The following is a 17357-nucleotide window of genomic DNA, read 5'->3' as shown; positions in this document are numbered from 1 at the left end:
ACGTACATACATACATACATATATAGAGTACAGCAGATAGTGAAAGCGGAAGAACAAAGCTATAAAGCCTATGCAGCCTACATGGCCACTTCAGATAAGTTGATAGCTGAATTTCAATCGGCTGCTCTGAAAATGGAGCTTCGCCATGATAATGAAGAAATTGACTGGCACATGAAACCTCTTCATTGTTCTTACCACCGACAAATATCTAAGTTTGGCGATCTTCACCAGACATATATGTGGCTAAACAAAGGAAACTTGACGGCCAATACAGAGTCGCTACTCATGGCAGAAATGTATTACACTAGAAACGATCCTACATGCCGACTGTGCAAAGATGCACCTGGGACCATCCAACACATCATCAGTGGATGCAAGCAGCTAGCAGGAAAGGCATGCTCTGAGCGGCATAATCATGTCGCAGATGTTGTGTAAAGAAGTCTATGTGATGAGTATGGCCTTAATAAACCACAACACTAGTGAGAAGCTCCTGGTAAGGTCAATGAAAATGACCGCGCTAAGATCCTCTTGGACTTCTACATCCAGACTGACACTTTTAGTCATAAACTGTTGCTAAAAAATTTTCCATCTCTGTATATATATATATATATATATATATATATATATACATATATATATATATATATATATATGTATACATATATATATATATGTATATATATATATATATATATATATCAATCAATCTATATAAATATGTATATATATATATGTATATATCTATATATATATATATATAAATTTGTATTTCATATAAAACATACAGGTTTGTATGATCAAACCATCTGTACATATCATCCAACCTCTAATTGAACGCCACCTTCCTTTGAACGTCACCTATCTGTGACTACCACTATAGAAGAGTTGAAAAATAAAGTGCCACCCATTGAGTTGAGTGCCGCCTCCATTTGACCACTACTTTGATTTTTACGAATCCATCATAGCAAGTGATCAGTAAAACATTGTCCATGAAATCGAACTAATAATGAATCAGTTACATGAATAACAACTAATTTTTTCATTGTTTCTGTTCAGATTAGTCTTTTCACCGACACAGAAGTTTTTTTTGTTGTTTTAACTTTGAGAGCAACTCCCAAAAAACTACTTAAAAACAGTATCACACCATTAGTAGTTACTAGTTTGATGAGGTCTTGATACTTCGATGTATGTAAAAAGTGGTTTACAAAAGTTTGATGAATGACTCACTAGTTGTTATGCTATAAGTGGTCATTAGTGCAAATGCGGCTAAACGCTGATCATTATTTGTGCAAAATTCAACGCATAAAAGTTTTGCTCTGCCAGAATTCTGCTTAGAAACTAATATTAACTAGTTCAGTAGTGCAAAAGAAGAGTTGAGATCAGAAGACATTGTGGAAGGTATTGAACAACGATTAGACAGTTTAAATCGTTTTAAACATAAGCAATATTTAGAACGCAACTGGCCGAACGATGCAAATATTTTTGTTTCACCCAAATATTTTTGCTGGTTGACCCATGCTATTGACTAGCAAAAGTTCAAGCTGAGCAAGTTTCAGGTTTTCATCCTAACCCATTGCCACAAAAATAGATATTTGTATTAAAATAACAATTGCAAAGAAAGAGGTTGTTTTGGTTACCAACTTAAAAAAAGGTGACGACAGTGATTTTAAAAGTGACAAAAGTGATTATAAAAGTGATTATTTTGATGACAGCTTTCTGTAATAGGACTTTCATATTCATAGCATGTTATTTGATAGCATATTTGTGGTTGTATAAGGCTTTTGATGGATCGATGCTCATAACTTCTCTCCTAAGGCAAATCAAAACCAGTTTTAGCTACAAGCTGTAAAAACATTTTGATCAATGCAAAATACTTTCAGGCAACAGTGCTAAACATAGCTGCAAAATAAAAATTTGCCTTCAAAGTTGGAATAAAACAAAAAAATTGAAAGCTCTAACAAATTACAGGTTATCAAATCATTGTAGGTTAATTGCAAGCAATAGACATCAGCAGATAGAAATGCTTCTCTGATATGTATAATTATATATATGTATTTTTTAATTAATTTTTTCTTCATATGTATTAGATGTTGCAAATACATACATATTAATTGTTATATATAATTATTAAATATTAATGTTATAATATATATATATGTATATAATATATATACATGTATAATATACATGTATATATATATTTACATATATAACATATATATATATATATATATATATATATATATATATATATATTAACAGCTTCAGCTTAATATTTTGATAACATTTTCGAAATGAAATATGCTTTGAAATGCGGCAAGAATGTGCTACAAAAAGTGCTGCAAGGTTTTTGAGTTATAAAAATGCTGCAACAGTACAAACCTGTGTATCCAGCTGCGCAGTTGTATGAACTATGGCCATCGTTGTCCCGATCAGGAGTGCTGAACTTCATTCCATTGTTGTAAGACAAAGCAGAACTATCTAAGCTCCCTTCATACCCAGCATTACTTATCTGGTAAAACACAGAAGGTCACATTTTAATTCAACAAATAAGAATAGCATTTTAATGATTTACCAAACTGCAGTTATAGCTATGTTCCTTCTATCTGGTCTTTCAGGCATGATGAAATAAAAGTTTTCAAACTGACTAGAAGATCCTAGCAACTTTAAGCCTGGTTTCCATATAACAGCGCGAGGTGCACAACAAGGCGCACGACGTCGTGCGTAGGCCAGCTGTGATATAGAAACGTCAGCGCGCGACAATCGCACGACATGCGCACGCTGATCGAAAGGATCCAACAGAATGGATCCTTGCAGTGGGTGCATGCAATGATGTATCCCACAATACACCGCTAGACCTTTTCAACCTATCTCACAATTAAAACGAAGGGCTGTGGCCCCGAAAAGATCGGTCTCCCGTACAAAAGAATAAGCCTGGTTTTCATATGACAGCGCAATCTCGCCACGAAGGGCTGTTTTTTTCTAAAAAAATATGTCTCTCATACGATGAAGTAAGGAAATTATCCACCCTGTCAAATGCAAGCATGGCGCCTACGCGCAATATGGAAACATTGCGCGTGGCTCAAGAAATGCAGTGCGCACGATCATTGGGCAGCGTACGATCATTGCGCTGTCATATGGAAACCAGGCTTTAGCAGCATGAGATGTGCACTAGATCTAGAAGGTTCCAGAAACTTTATTTCATTAAGATAGTCACATAACATGAATAGAGTTCAATTCTCTGATTGTCCAACTTGATACTTGACAAAACATATATGATTGACTTTTGTTTAATGAACTTTTCAAATGTGACAGTAAATTATGTTCTGTTTGTATGAGGGTATATCTTTATTAGGTAACAAGTAACCCAAATAGTTTACTACTTCCTTCCTTTTTTGCCACTGACCTATAATTTTGTGAAAAGGTAAAAAGACAGAAAGATTAATTAAATGAATCTATTACAATATTAAATTAACCGGTGGCGCTTAATTGACATTACAGATTATGCTTTGATTTTTAACGAGTGATGCACAGAAATAAATCTACAGTATATAACAATTATTTTATGTAACAACGTGAATTGAGTGAGTTGTGTGGTGCACTTTTACTACCATTTTGTTGTACTTTTAAAACAGTTTGTGCGACAAATAAAAAAATTAACATGCATATTCATAAATTTAAAGCCAATCTCTAAATTAAAATTATTTGAAAATGTAGCAAAACTTTTCGAAAAAGGCAAACCTATTTGTAAAATTTTGTGTTTGTCTATTTGGCAAATTTAAAGCTAGTCTTTTTTAAATTTTTTATTTTATTGATGAAAAGATTTTAATGTGGCAAAATGTTGCCATTTATATTCTTTATAAATATACCTAGTTTTAATTAAATCTCTTGCTAACAAAATTTTTATCTGAACCCAAAGATCTTGTAAACAGTAGATGTGTGAATAATCAAAATAAGTGAGGCCTATGAATAGGATGACACAACATCATGGTGGTGTGTAAAGTGAATCAGCTGATCTATGAATTCTTATTGACTTGGCACTAAAAACTACACTATTATTCCATAGTTTGTGCATCTGAGACTGCATATTTTATTGAAAACATATTAAACTGACTTTGGATGAGAAAGACAAGAATATTACACACAAGGTAATGGATAAGACCAATAGTTTAGAGACTTCCATATCATTAATAATACAAAGAGTGACCAAATAAAAATTAAACTAATAACAAACAAATGAATCGAATGATATTTAGAAGCAGTTAAGCTGGGCCACTGTATTAAACACCCATTAGACATGACTGAATATAATTAGACAAGATAGTTTGTGTCTAAGATTTGTTGAAGTAAATTCCTACTTTGAAGCGGCATAGTGTATCTAATTTTGATATAGCGATTACATGCATATCATTACAGTTAGCATTATGACTTGGAGTGATGTCTGATTTTTTTAGCAGTGCTCAATGTGCAAATCTAAAGCACTGCGCATCCGTGTTATTGTTATAGCCACCCTTAGATCGTATCTTGAAAAACAGAATCTCAATGTGATCCTGATTGATCTTAAATTTACAGTTAAATTTAAACTTAAACATTAAAGTTATTTGGTATCAAATGATTCACCATGTTTTACTCTGCTGTGTTGTAGGTGCAAAACATGTGGAAATGTAATTGTAGGCTCTTAAAAACTAAAAAACAAACAGTTAATACTTGCTATCACGAAACCGCCGTAGATTGGAAACATTTCTGACATTTTCTTAATTCTTTCGCTACCACATTACAATCTTACCGAATGAATATTCTTCCCAAATTAATGAAACAAATTTTTTGAAAAGCCGATACACTGCTAGTATTTAAGCATTATCCCAAAAATAAAAACAGATACCGTTTCACTGTAAGATGCATCCTTTTCAAACAAAATTTCTTAAACGATAAGCACAACGTGAATTCTACTCTTTTACAAAATTCAACGTTTTATTGGCGTTGAACTAACATGGTGTGTTTTTCCTTGCCAAGAAAACAATCTGTTTTTGCAGTTTTGAAAAAGAACTAGAAATGGAATCGTCAAACTAAAAATATTTCTTCTAGGTGAACTTGATTGGCAACAAGGTTGTTTTGTTGGAGACAAGTTTTGGTTGGTCTAGCTCATGGGTCGGCAACATTTTGTACTAGAAGAGCCATTTGGACTCGTTTTCCAGAAAAAAGAAAGCAAAGGGAGCCACAAACCCCCTTTGATATTTTTAATTAAAAAATACTAAATGTAACTTTTTTGTTTAACTTTTAATGATTTTATACAATGTTTACACCATAAACCGAAATGGTGTGGTATGTATAATGATTTAACTGCTGAAAAAACAAAATTACACTTTTGATATTTTTAATTGAAAAATAAATAAATACCGCATGTAACTTTTTTGTTTAGCTTTTAATGCTTTTATACCATGTTTGCACCATAAAACGCAAAGGTGTGGCATGTATAATGATTTAACTGCTAGGAAAACAAAATTACACTTTTGCAAAGAACAATAAAATACTTTTGGCGATTTTATTGGCGCATAAATTGTTATAAGGTGTACTATCTGCATTAGTGTTGTTGTTTGTCAGTAGTTTTGTTGACATAACATCAGAAGGTATCTCGTAGCGATCTGGTCCTCCGTTCAAATCCGGTAGTACAGTTTTTCTATACTTTTAAGTTAAAGCCGCGTGACGATCATGTGATAAGGTACTAATAATAATAGAACCAATAATGACGCATAACAAATGAAAATGTTTGATTTATCACCATAATTACATTTTTAATTATGTTACAAAATCTAGGGATAAAACTTCTATATTTTCATGAATTACTTGGCATATGGTTAAAAAAGGAAAAAATTCAAAGTCAGAGGGAGCTGCAGTGAGAGAATGAAATAGCTGCTTGCGGCTCTGGAGCTGCAGGTTGCTGACCCCAGGTCTAGTTAATATGTAAGTTTCATATAGCAAAGAAAAGTGAAACCCTATGGATAAGCCAATATATTGTTTTACGGTAGGTACTTTTATCACCGCATTTTGTTGAAAATATTTAGCCAAAGTTTTTTATATTAACTGCACCTGATTGGCAACAATGTGGTTCTTTTGAAGACAAAGCTTGATTGGTCTAGCTATTGCATAGGCTTTGTAATTAAAAGAAAAGTGAAACCATATTGAAAAGCCGATATATCGGCTTACGATCTGTACTTGAACTACCACGAAAGCCGATATATCGGCTCACGGTAGTGAAAGAGTTAACATTATCACAGTTTACAGCTTTATTATTGATAATAGAAATATAATAGTCACTCTCAGTAGTACTGAATAAACTCACTTAAAGTCTACAGATCTAAAATTAGAGAAACTTTAGTAGCTATAATGCGTCTGACACGAGTGTTCAAGGCTAAGGAAAAACTGCAATAAAAAATAAAGTTTTTGCACAGCAAAACTACACTCAGGAAAGACTGTAAAAACATTTTTGTTGGCTCAATGTATGCAAATAATTGTTGCCTTTCAATTAAGTGCCGTCAAGATAGGCTACTTACTTAACTTACCCCAAATCAAAAACATTTTATATGAAACCTATTAACCTTTCCACAGCCATCCATATACAAATTAACTATTAGCCTACTACCTGCCATTTTACCAAAAAGTTGCCAATTTTGCTTCATGATATGTATACAATTTTTTTTTCAATTTCATAATCTCTAGAAATTTTTTAAAATATTTTATTTTGGCAGCATGTTAACAAACGATTCTATGCAAAAAAATCAAATGTATCTATACTTCGTGCATTGTGTATGCTACGCTACTAAAGCCATGTGCGGCTCTGATTGCTACAAAGCTAAAACGATCCTCCACAATGTTCCTTACTTTTACAAAACTAATACTTTTACCACTGTCAGAGTCAGTGCTGCTACTTTAATTATCTGTGTGATCCCCTAAATCTGAATCTTAATCAGCAATAATGTCATCAACATAGGTAACTCTTTGTTTTCTAACTTGAAAGGTACTTACGAAAGCCATACTACCACTAAATAGTTCAAATGTCTGAAAGAAAGAAACGTATGTTTTCAAGGTGAATCTAAAAAATCTCAAACTGTTTTGTGAATTTAAGCTAATTTTATAGAAAAGTATTTGAACAATACTGTCAGTACCATGAAGGTCGTACAGATTGTTGGTTATGTTGTCAACGAATAATAACAGTCAGTTAATATTTCATTGTATGGACATTTACATAAATGCGCATAGGCAGTCAACCATAGATTTTGCAGAGATTCAAATACGGAAGTCAGAGTTTTAAAGCTGCATCAGACGGCTCTTGGCAATATGCAAAGGCTTCGTGAAGATGCATTACACGGATTTTAGTAGTAAAAAGAGTTAATCTAAGCATACAGTACTTGAACACCCCAGTTGACCAACAAATATTTTGTGATCAAATTAAAGTTGCTTAGCTACTCTTGCACCGAGTGCATTAGGTAAAAATAAACATTAGTTTTTTGTTAGCGACATTTTGAATGTCTTATAAACAACTCAGAGCAAATTTCAACAACATTAGCAATGCTTAAAACCATTTAAAATGCAAAAAAACCAAACTAATGCAATTAAAGAACTTATATTGATAAAAAGTAAACAGAAACAGCAGTAATTAGTGTCAAATGTATTAAAAAGTCTGCTTCACAACTGTTGTGGAGATTCAATCTTTCAGAAGGTACTATAACTACATTGCTTAATATTTTGACAAAAATATGGCACAAATTTGATGATAAAATTAGGAATTAAAGCTTATAAACTTGAAACATGAAGTTTTAAGTTTTTGATTTTTGAGTATCTTGCTATCTTGTCCTTGCCGTCTTAGAGTAGACAGTTTGGCAATAAAATGCCGTTTGGTAATGTAACAAAATTAGGTTACGCAAAGTGCAATGCCAAACACAGTATTGGTTTCTCGAGTGTGAAATATGTGAAATAAAATTACTTTGTAATGTCTCCCACACTAGCCGGTACCTGTAAACTTTAACATAAACACTTACCATTAACCTGTAACCATCCGCAATATCATTTATATAGAAACTGGACCAGATTCCAAACTTGCTAGTACCATTAGCGGCTTTGAGGAATATATAAAGTTGATTGTTCAACCTGGTTAGAGCATGAATTTTATCCAAACCTAAAATCAGGCAAAAAATATTCCTAAAGCAAAATTTTGGCGAGGATAACAAACATTTGTCATGTAGTCATCATTGCTACAAATTCAAACATACACTCGCACAACAGGTGCGTTATTAGTGCTATTCAATTTCAATATTTTTTAGCTCCAGCAAATGAACAAATATCTCATTTTATCAAATGATTCACCCTAATACACACAATAAATAGAGAGCTTTTTTCTGCTAACAACTTCATCTCTATGTCATTAAAAACAAATTGATACTAAATTTTAGTAGGTTTCATTTAAAATTACTGGTGTTTCTCTTTAAATTGCATTTGTTTGTGATGTTTGAGGTTGTCTGCCTCTAAGGATATTTCAAGATTCTAGTCAACAAAACCTTATCAAAGTTACAAGGGTTAGAAGGAAAATACATGCAAATTGATATCAACAGTTATTATTGTTCTTACGTTCGTTATTCGCTACTAAATTCAAGTTGCGGCATAACATGTCTGTCTCTATTCTGTTAACTTTTTTTGCAATTACAATTTTTTTTACAGATGCCCTAATTGCGCTTTTGCTTGATCTAAACGGTTTCACAACAAACAAGGCTGGCCAATTTTAATCTTGAAACATCCTGGCTGTCAACCACCTCAAACATAAAAAAAAATCCGCAAAATTCCCAAAAAAACATCAATAATTTCTGATCAAATCAACTGAAAGTTTGTGTTAGTATATCTTTAGCCAAATATATTTTAAAAGAATGTAGTTCAGTTAACCATGTAATTATTCAATAAAATGAGATTCAGCTGATAATATCATTAGTAATATGAATGAGTATTGAATTTCCACCTCACAAACTAGATAAAAATAGTAACATAACATATTTCAGCTTACCCAACCAATACTCTCTTTCAATATCACCAAAGCCTGCCTGGTAGTCCGTCCAGTTTTTGTTAAAGTTAACCAATCCATTCACCCTTTTCTGAATCACAGTCCAGCCGTGATCATCAATGAAGTCACACCAAACTGAAAATGGCTCATCTCCTGCGTGTAACGGTTTAATTAGGTATACTCCTTGGCACCTGACACCACGATCGTACAGCTCTTGGCAGTCTATAATAGCAAATTCCGGAATAACATGTTTGTATTAGTAAGCATTGCAATTATGTATGTCAATTGTGATGAGTCAAGCTTATAGATTGGTGGAAATCTAGAAACACAACAGCTCATTTTCACTTAATTCCTTGCACATTCCATTTTTATAAAGTGTTTTATATGGTGCTTTCTAAAATTAATGTCAACCTATTTATCTAAAAGTTTGCTTCCTCACGAGCAAAATATTGCTGTAGGAAACCAAATGAAATAAAACTTTTTAGTAAAATTTATGAGTGGCGTCTCCATGAAGATTTTGAAAAATAATTTCAACCCAACGTTGTAACAAGCTACATTCCTAATTTGGCACTACTAAACCAATCAAAACAGAAATGAAGCCTCTTTCATGCTACAGAGTTTAGTGAAAAACATTGAGTAAAGATTTTTATGAGCCGCAACCTGAGAAATAGGGCAACCCGGGCAGCTGAGTCCACGATTATGCAACTCCTGACAGTCTATAATAGCAACTTCCGGAATAACATGTTCGCATTAGTAACCATTACAATCATGTACCTCAATTGTAATGAATCAAGCTTTTAGATCGCTGCAAGTCTATAAACACAACACTTCAGTTTCATTTAATGAATTTCCTGTTACATATTTACAAAGTGTTTTATATGGTGCTTTCCAAAATGTCAACCTATTTAATTGAAAGATTTGTTTCCTCACGAGCAAAATTTTGCTGTAGAACAACAAATGAAACAATACTTTTAGTAAAATTTACGAGTGGAGTATTCATGAAAATTTTAGAAATTGATTTTACACCCAACGTTGTAACATGCTGCACTCTTAATTTAGAGCCATTAAACCAATCAAAACACAAATTGAACCTCTTTCATGCTACACATTTTAGCGGAAAACATTGAGTTAGGAATTTTATTAAACCATCTTAGAAACAGGGCAACCATTAGAATCGTGAAGTAAATTAAATTTTAAAAGCGAGAATAATGTCACTAAAACCTTAAAAAATACTTTTCAACTTTTGTAGTACTAACATATCAATCACTCTGCTATTCTATGTTAGGACTGTTAACTGTTTACCTTGAGGAACTGGCAGGTCACTGGAGACAGGCTGGGTAGTTGTAGGCCGCGTGTTCACATCTCCATCTGTTGTCAGTGACTCGGTAATAGCTTGGTCCATTGCCAAACTTTGAGTTGCTACCAAAGGTATTGGCTCAGTCACCGGATTGAAGTTAGTTTGATTTGTGAGGCACTCGGTTAGAATTTCAAGCATATCAGTATAAACGAATCTTGCATACTTCAAGTGAAACGGTAGTTCACTGTCATCATAAACTCCGTGTTTTTGTTGAATGAGATCAGGACACTCATTTTGCAAAATCCGACGGACAGCGTAGATGTTTTTCCGGTAAAGGACCAGGTCTTGCCCGTGACTAGCTGGCTCAGCAAGATGTTGGCTAAAAGCTGATGCCAGAAAAAGTAGCAAAACAGCGTTTGATAGAGCAATCATCATGAATGAGGAGACTGATTTCTGGAATGCCCCGAATGATTGCTGAAACTTGTGTTATATACATGTAGATGCATGAATAAGCCACACCCATTCAAGTTGACACATACCGCCCATCTATTGAGTCAACTCAACTGCTTCATAATTGACAGCTATGATGAGTTGCACAGAAGTTTAAATCAAGCCGTTGGTGCACTACATAGTGATTGTTAAGTCAACCTTTTTACGGTTTAGTGTTCCGGGCGTGCAGTTTTAAGATTATCTCTAAGCGGCTTTGCTTTGAGTAAGAAATCTTCAAAAATAATTTGTCGATTGGTACTTTTTGAAATTATTTTACTAAAAATTGTGTACATCTGAATATGATTAGTGGCTGTGTACAATCTAATTTATATTGCTAACAACTTTAAGGTGCTAAAACTAACTAAAAGATTAGTTGAAAACTCACATACCACTACAAGCAAGAATAGTCCGCTTTGCTCAAATAGTCAATCAAACTGAGTGATTCGAGCAGAAGTTAACGCAGTCTAAAAACGCAACATCATCCACTTTTTGACAGGGTGGCACAGAAAAAAGCATTACTATATTTTTGAATACTGGGTACGTTTTGAGATTCTTCGAATGGGTTTTTAGTCAAGAATATCGCTTCCTATTGCGCCCATATCATAACTTTGATAACTGTCTACCAGAAATCTTTAAAGACGTATTGACTATACTAATACAAACTTGACTAGACAACAGCCCTTCTGACAAGAGCATATATACATATGTATAATATATATATATATATATATATATATATATATATATATATATATAATTGATTCCTCACCCCGGTTAACCCGTATGGGTGGTAGTTTCTGCTCTAACTCGGGTCTCCTACCAGAGACCTGGGAGTTTGAGCACTCGCCTCAAGATCTTAGCTGTTCCCAATAGCGCGCTTTTCTGCTACTCACCTGAGTTGATTGCTGTTGGTATTTGGGCAAGCCACATTTTATGCGCCGGTGTTATTGCGCCCAGTGCCCCAATGACTACTGGGATTACAGTTGTTCTTACATCCCAGCATTTTTCAATCTCTTCTCCAAGAGGGAGAAGAGATTGAAAAATGCTATATATATTTATTTATATATATATATATATATATTATATATATGTAAATATATATATATTATTATATATACACACCCGTATGTAAACCTTTGGAACGATTTTTTCTCTAAAAGCAATCGTTTCTCATGCAACCTGCAAAGTAATAATTGTATAGTGATAGTAAATTCTGTTGGGGTTTTGCAATATATAATGGTATCAATTTTACCATAAAGATAGATAATTCTGATTAGGTTTCCTAGCTGATTTGGTGCCACCAGTGTACAAAACCGGACTAATTAAGGCATTGTGACCATTTTTGTAGGTTTTGTTCAAAGGAGTACATCACTAGTTTTGGAAAAGTTGATACCGTACAGTGCTACTTCTAATCGTTGAACCATCAGAGTGCCAATTATTCGACATAAGTTAACTTCAATTTCAGTCAAAGGATGAATCCCAGCATTTGCGTCGAGATTTTCGCAATTCTTTTTTTCTGTCAGTTTTATTTATATGGTTAGCTGTACGCTATTTAAACCGGTTTATTGCATACTTGTTTTGGTTGTTTAGAGTTTCGTTTTTATATATTTATATTTTTTTATTACAAACATTAATAAAATCTGACAGAAGTAAGGGCCTAGCTTATTAGATAAAGTTCAGTCAAACCTATTAGGTCACAGCATTGTATGTCTTAGCAAATTGTTACTATAATAAGTGCTGTGCCCATACCTAGTGGTCATTCCGATGGTTATAATAATTTTAATAGAGACAAAGATCTTCGCTAGAACTATATTTTTTTATCCCATTTGTAAGTTTCCTTAAGATATTTACTTTTCCAGCTGATTTATTTGATGTATTAAAAAATTAAATTAGGAATGACTTGAGCTAGCGAATTTCAACTGAACATAAAAAATATGTGTTGATTCATAATAATGGTAGAATACTTCTAACTATAATAAAAGCTACATCCCTCCATTAATCAGTGCAAAATCATTAGTGGATGTTTGAAAAAGATAGCAGCATGCCTGATTCAAAATCACCATAATCTGTTCAGCATCTTTGCATGCTACTTTTCATGCTAGTTATTAACATTGATGGGCTCTAGAAAAAGTGTGTGCTCACATAATTCAAGGTTTATTACTACACTTATGATATCTCACAAAACGCTTGACTAATGGACTCCTTGTCTGTTTGAAGCGACCACCAGAGGAAAAAAGGTTCATACAAGATTTGAGCCCGCCAACCTTCGGTACGTCGGATCGGCGCTGTAACACCTGTCCAGCCCTTTCAACCATTGCCTAACATTTTAGAATAATTGTGCGCACAGTTATTGGTAAACCTAGTGATCTTGTAAATCATACTATACTGCAGCTATATTCTGGTAATAGTAATAAAATAGTAATCGTTAGAAAGGTCATTAGACTGATAAAACAGTATCACTAGTCAATATTTTAACTCAATATTTGTTATTTCAGGTAACTCAATGCAGTGATAGGCCATAATACCCAGGTGCGCAGACGAGGAATGAGGTTTTTAAAACCCAGTTGTTTGGCACTTCCTGTCATGAAACATTTAGTAGCGATAAGGGTGACCTACTGCTGTCACTCGTAATGGTTACGTTTGAGAGAAGGAAACACACAAAATGTTTGTTATGTGGGCTCTCAACAATACCAGCCACTGGAGACAGAATTATTAGTTTAACATGACTGTTTCCTGCTCGTGATGAATTATTTTCAAGCCTGATGGGTATGAGATGTCTTGTAACCTTACTTCATGACATAAATAATTCAATTTGCAGAAAGTCCTATTGTTGTTCGGAAAAGGCATTAGTCTCAGTATTACATCTATCATTCTTGGAAAAGTATTTCGGCAAACTCTGTTTTTCATATGCATGACTGTGCAATGAACAATTGAAAAGTGTCATATGACACCATCTTATTACACTTTTTAATAGTAATAAAAATGTGCAATTGTTATTTTACTTTAAAAACTTAACCGTTTTGCTTCCCTACACAAAACTTGACTAATGCATTCTGAAATTTTTTCATCTGGATTATTTAAAATGAAAGGCATGAATAATAGCAATTCTAATGGTTTTTCTATAGCTCAAATTTTTTAGAGTACTTTTTAGTATGTTAAGATGATAACGCTAACATGCAAATGTTTAACATAATAAACACTTTAATCTAAACTTTTGACTGAGTTAGAACTCAAACGAGTACTGCTTCTTGACTCATTTATAGCAATGACTTTACTCACTAACAGCGGGATATTACCAATTACAAATAGGATGTTCATTTCTGCACCAGAGATTGGCCTTTCAATGAAGTCAAATAGGTAAAAAATTGAAAGCAGGTGAACATTAGACATTTTCTTATGATATGAGAACCTTAGTAGTTTTCCTGATTAGCGTTTGTGAAAAGTAGCTTTGCCTGTTTTTCCATTTCTTATGGCATTGAGTGTAGGACTGTAGCCAAGTTGTGTCACTGTTTTTGATATTGTTTTTTGCAGCTCCAAAGCCAATATTGCTTGGTTTATCTGTTTGTTTAACTGTAGCTTTATGTTTAGTCCTAGGCGATGCTGATTTGCACCTAGAAATTCATTTGTTTTTTTGCTGCGATGATGGCTTCTTTGAGGCTTGAGGCTTTGACCAGCGGCAAATGCTGCAAAAGTACAGGGTCAGTCACAGTTTGCTGGATGTGTTCCAAAAACATCTTGTTCTCAGCAGTGCACCTAATACCACTGTGAACTAACTTAGACAGCCTCTTCAAACTGGTAACCAATGATAGCTAATGTTCTCATTTTCATTGGCAAGCGAATACTGCAGTCATTTTCTTGCAGAAGATGCAAATGATTAAACAATTTTTATCAGCTTCATATTTACTTCAGAAGTCGTGTTGGACCTACCAATAACCAATAGGTAGATAAACTTGGCTAGTGCATTCTGAAATTTTTTCATCTGGAATATTTAAAATGAAAAGCATGAGTAATAGCAATCCAATAGCTTTTTTAAAGCTCAATTTTTTTAGAGGACTTTTTAGTATGTTAAGATGATAACGCTAACATCTTCTTTAGCGTTATCATCTTAACATATTTAGTATTTTGTTTTAAGCAGGATCGTGTTTGTATTATTGTCACTCTGTCGATGCTGCTTCATTTCACAAATCTCAATAAAAAAATTTATAAACAAGTTTACATATCTATGCCTATTAAACTGTAGTGATTTAAATCGAATGTTGAATGTCAAAAAAGAGAGCATCATGCGAGATTCAAACTCACAATATAATATTCTATTCAACATCTCAACAAGCTACTTTCTGTGTTAATCTTTCATCTTAATGGGTTCTAGAACTATTGTGTACTTTTTGTCAATGTAAGGGCTTCACTGTCACATATAGTGATATTCCACCAAACACTGGACTGCTGGAGAACTTATCTGTTTGAGACAGCCATTGCAAAATTGGGAAGAAATAATTAATCATAACAGATTTGAGCCTGCAAACTCTTAGTATGGTGGACTGAGGCTCACACCTGTGTACCCCTGTCAGCCATCATCCAACATTTTAGAATAATTTTGCTCAGCCTCATCAATAATCCTATTGATTTCATAAATCATACTAAACTGATATTTTCTGGTGACAGTAATAAAAGAATAATCATGAGAAAGGTCATTAGACTGGTAAAACACAATCACTAGTCAATATTTGTACCCGGTGGTATTCATTTCAAGTAGTTCAATGCAGTGGCCAACCTTTTATAGATATGTGTGTATAACTAAAACTGTTCTGCATATGAGGAGTAATATTTGTAAAACCCAGTAATTTGATGGTTAATGTCATGAAACAAGTAGTAGCAAAAAAAGTCGCCAACCATGGTCATTTGCAATGGGTATGTTTGAGAGAAGGAAACACGCAAGTTGTTTATTACGTGGCCTCGCAACTCCAAGCACTTGAGACAGAATTATTAGTTTAACTTAACATAGCTGTTTACTGCCGGTGATTAATCTTTTTTTAAGCTTGAACAATATGGAATTGCATGTATCCTCAAGTGAGGCATAAAAAATTTATTTGTCAAAAATTCAACACAAACTGCGAAATAATGTGTAGACTCAGCATTACATCATCAATCTTGGAAAGATATTTTTTGCAAAACTCCTTTTTTGCACGCATGCCTGTGCATTGAGCCATTGAAAAGTGTCAACAGACAATGTCTGAGGACACATTCAAGTGGTCATAAACTCAACAAATTATCAAAGAGTTATCCTTGATTGTTTATAATTGAAAGTAAAATTTTTAGCAGTACTAATGTTTTGTCTATAGCTCAACTCACTCAATATTCACTACCTGACAACATGCATAAAAAAGTTGTCTGCATGCAAGTTGAAGACTATATTATGAGCTTCATTTCTTCATTCATTTGTTCAAAGTCATTATTGAACGTGGGAAAAAAAGATAGCATTCGTGAGGATTCAAACTCACACAATTATGTTCAACATGTCAACCTGGTTTCTCCTGCACTAGTCATTCACCTTTATAAGTTCCAGAACAATTGTGGACATACACATTGTCAGGGCTTTATTGCAACACCTTATAATACCTCAAAAAACACCAGTCTTCTGGGATACTTTTCTGCTCGAAGCGGCCATCGGAGGTTTGGGCATAAATATGGATCGTACAAGATTTGAGCCTGCAAAATTTTGGTATAACAGGCTGACGCTCTAACACCTGTGCAGAGGTTTCAACTATCGCCTATCATTTTAGAAGAATTGTGTTGGCATTTATCAGTAAACACCATGAATGATCTCATAAATCATATTAAACTGTCATCTACCAGTGACAGTAATATAAGAGTAATCATGAGAAAGGTCATTAGACTGGTAAAACACAATCACTAGTAAATATTGGTACTTGAAGGTAGTTTTTTCAAGTAAATCAGTGCAGTGGAAGACCTACATTATATACACATGTGTGCTAAATCAAACTATACTGCACATGAAGAATAATGTTTGTAAAATCCAGTTACGCGGAGGTCAATGTCATGAAACAAGTAGTAGCGAGAAGAACGGCCTACCACGGTTGTACGCAGTTAGTATGTTTGAGAGAAGGAAATTGGCAAGTTGTTTATTATGTAGGCTCTCAGCAACTCCAACCACTTGAGATAAAATTATTAGTTTAACATTGCTGTTTCCTGCTTGTGGTGAATCATTTTCAAACTTGCCTGGTATGATGTGGGAGGTAACCTAAAATGCTGGCATACAAATCTATTGGTCAAAACATCGAGATGAAGTGCGAGAGAATACATTAGACTCAGTATCACATCAACTATTGGAAACTTCTTTATTCATAAGGTTGGCTGTTCAGTGAATAATTAAAAAGTTTCATAAGACAATGTCTTACGTCACTTTTTATTAGTCATAAATTCATGCAATTAGTATTTTACTTGAAGAAATCGAGTTTTACTCCAGCATCCCAAATTTGACAAATAACTCCCAGAAATTGACCTTGA

At 33.8% G+C, this 17357-nt stretch overlaps 1 protein-coding gene across 1 annotated transcript; it reads right to left on the bottom strand.

The window, feature by feature from the left end:
* Nucleotides 1-476: 476 nt before the first annotated feature.
* On the bottom strand, nucleotides 477-10792 carry LOC137397186 (microfibril-associated glycoprotein 4-like). The gene is made up of 5 exons (XM_068083474.1): nucleotides 10349-10792; nucleotides 9050-9268; nucleotides 8037-8173; nucleotides 2383-2512; nucleotides 477-490 (listed from the first exon to the last, which is right to left on the bottom strand). The coding sequence occupies exons 1-5, from the start codon at nucleotides 10776-10778 to the stop codon at nucleotides 477-479; spliced, it is 930 nt and encodes a 309-aa protein (XP_067939575.1). The 5' UTR covers nucleotides 10779-10792.
* Between the last annotated feature and the right edge of the window lie 6565 nt (nucleotides 10793-17357).

The sequence above is a fragment of the Watersipora subatra genome, chromosome 5, assembly GCF_963576615.1.
Source record: "Watersipora subatra chromosome 5, tzWatSuba1.1, whole genome shotgun sequence".
Classification (NCBI taxonomy): domain Eukaryota; kingdom Metazoa; phylum Bryozoa; class Gymnolaemata; order Cheilostomatida; family Watersiporidae; genus Watersipora; species Watersipora subatra.
This window is presented reverse-complemented; position numbering and strand designations above follow the sequence as displayed.

Excerpts from the sequence above, each read along its gene's own strand:
- LOC137397186 (XM_068083474.1), bottom strand. The coding sequence starts at position 10,778 with ATGATGATTGCTCTATCAAACGCTGTTTTGCTACTTTTTCTGGCATCA. Across the intron at positions 9,269-10,348 it reads TGACCTGCCAGTTCCTCAAG|ACTGCCAAGAGCTGTACGAT; the intron begins GTAAACAGTTAA and ends TTGCTATTATAG. Across the intron at positions 2,513-8,036 it reads CGGATGGTTACAGGTTAATG|ATAAGTAATGCTGGGTATGA; the intron begins GTAAGTGTTTAT and ends GTGTTTTACCAG.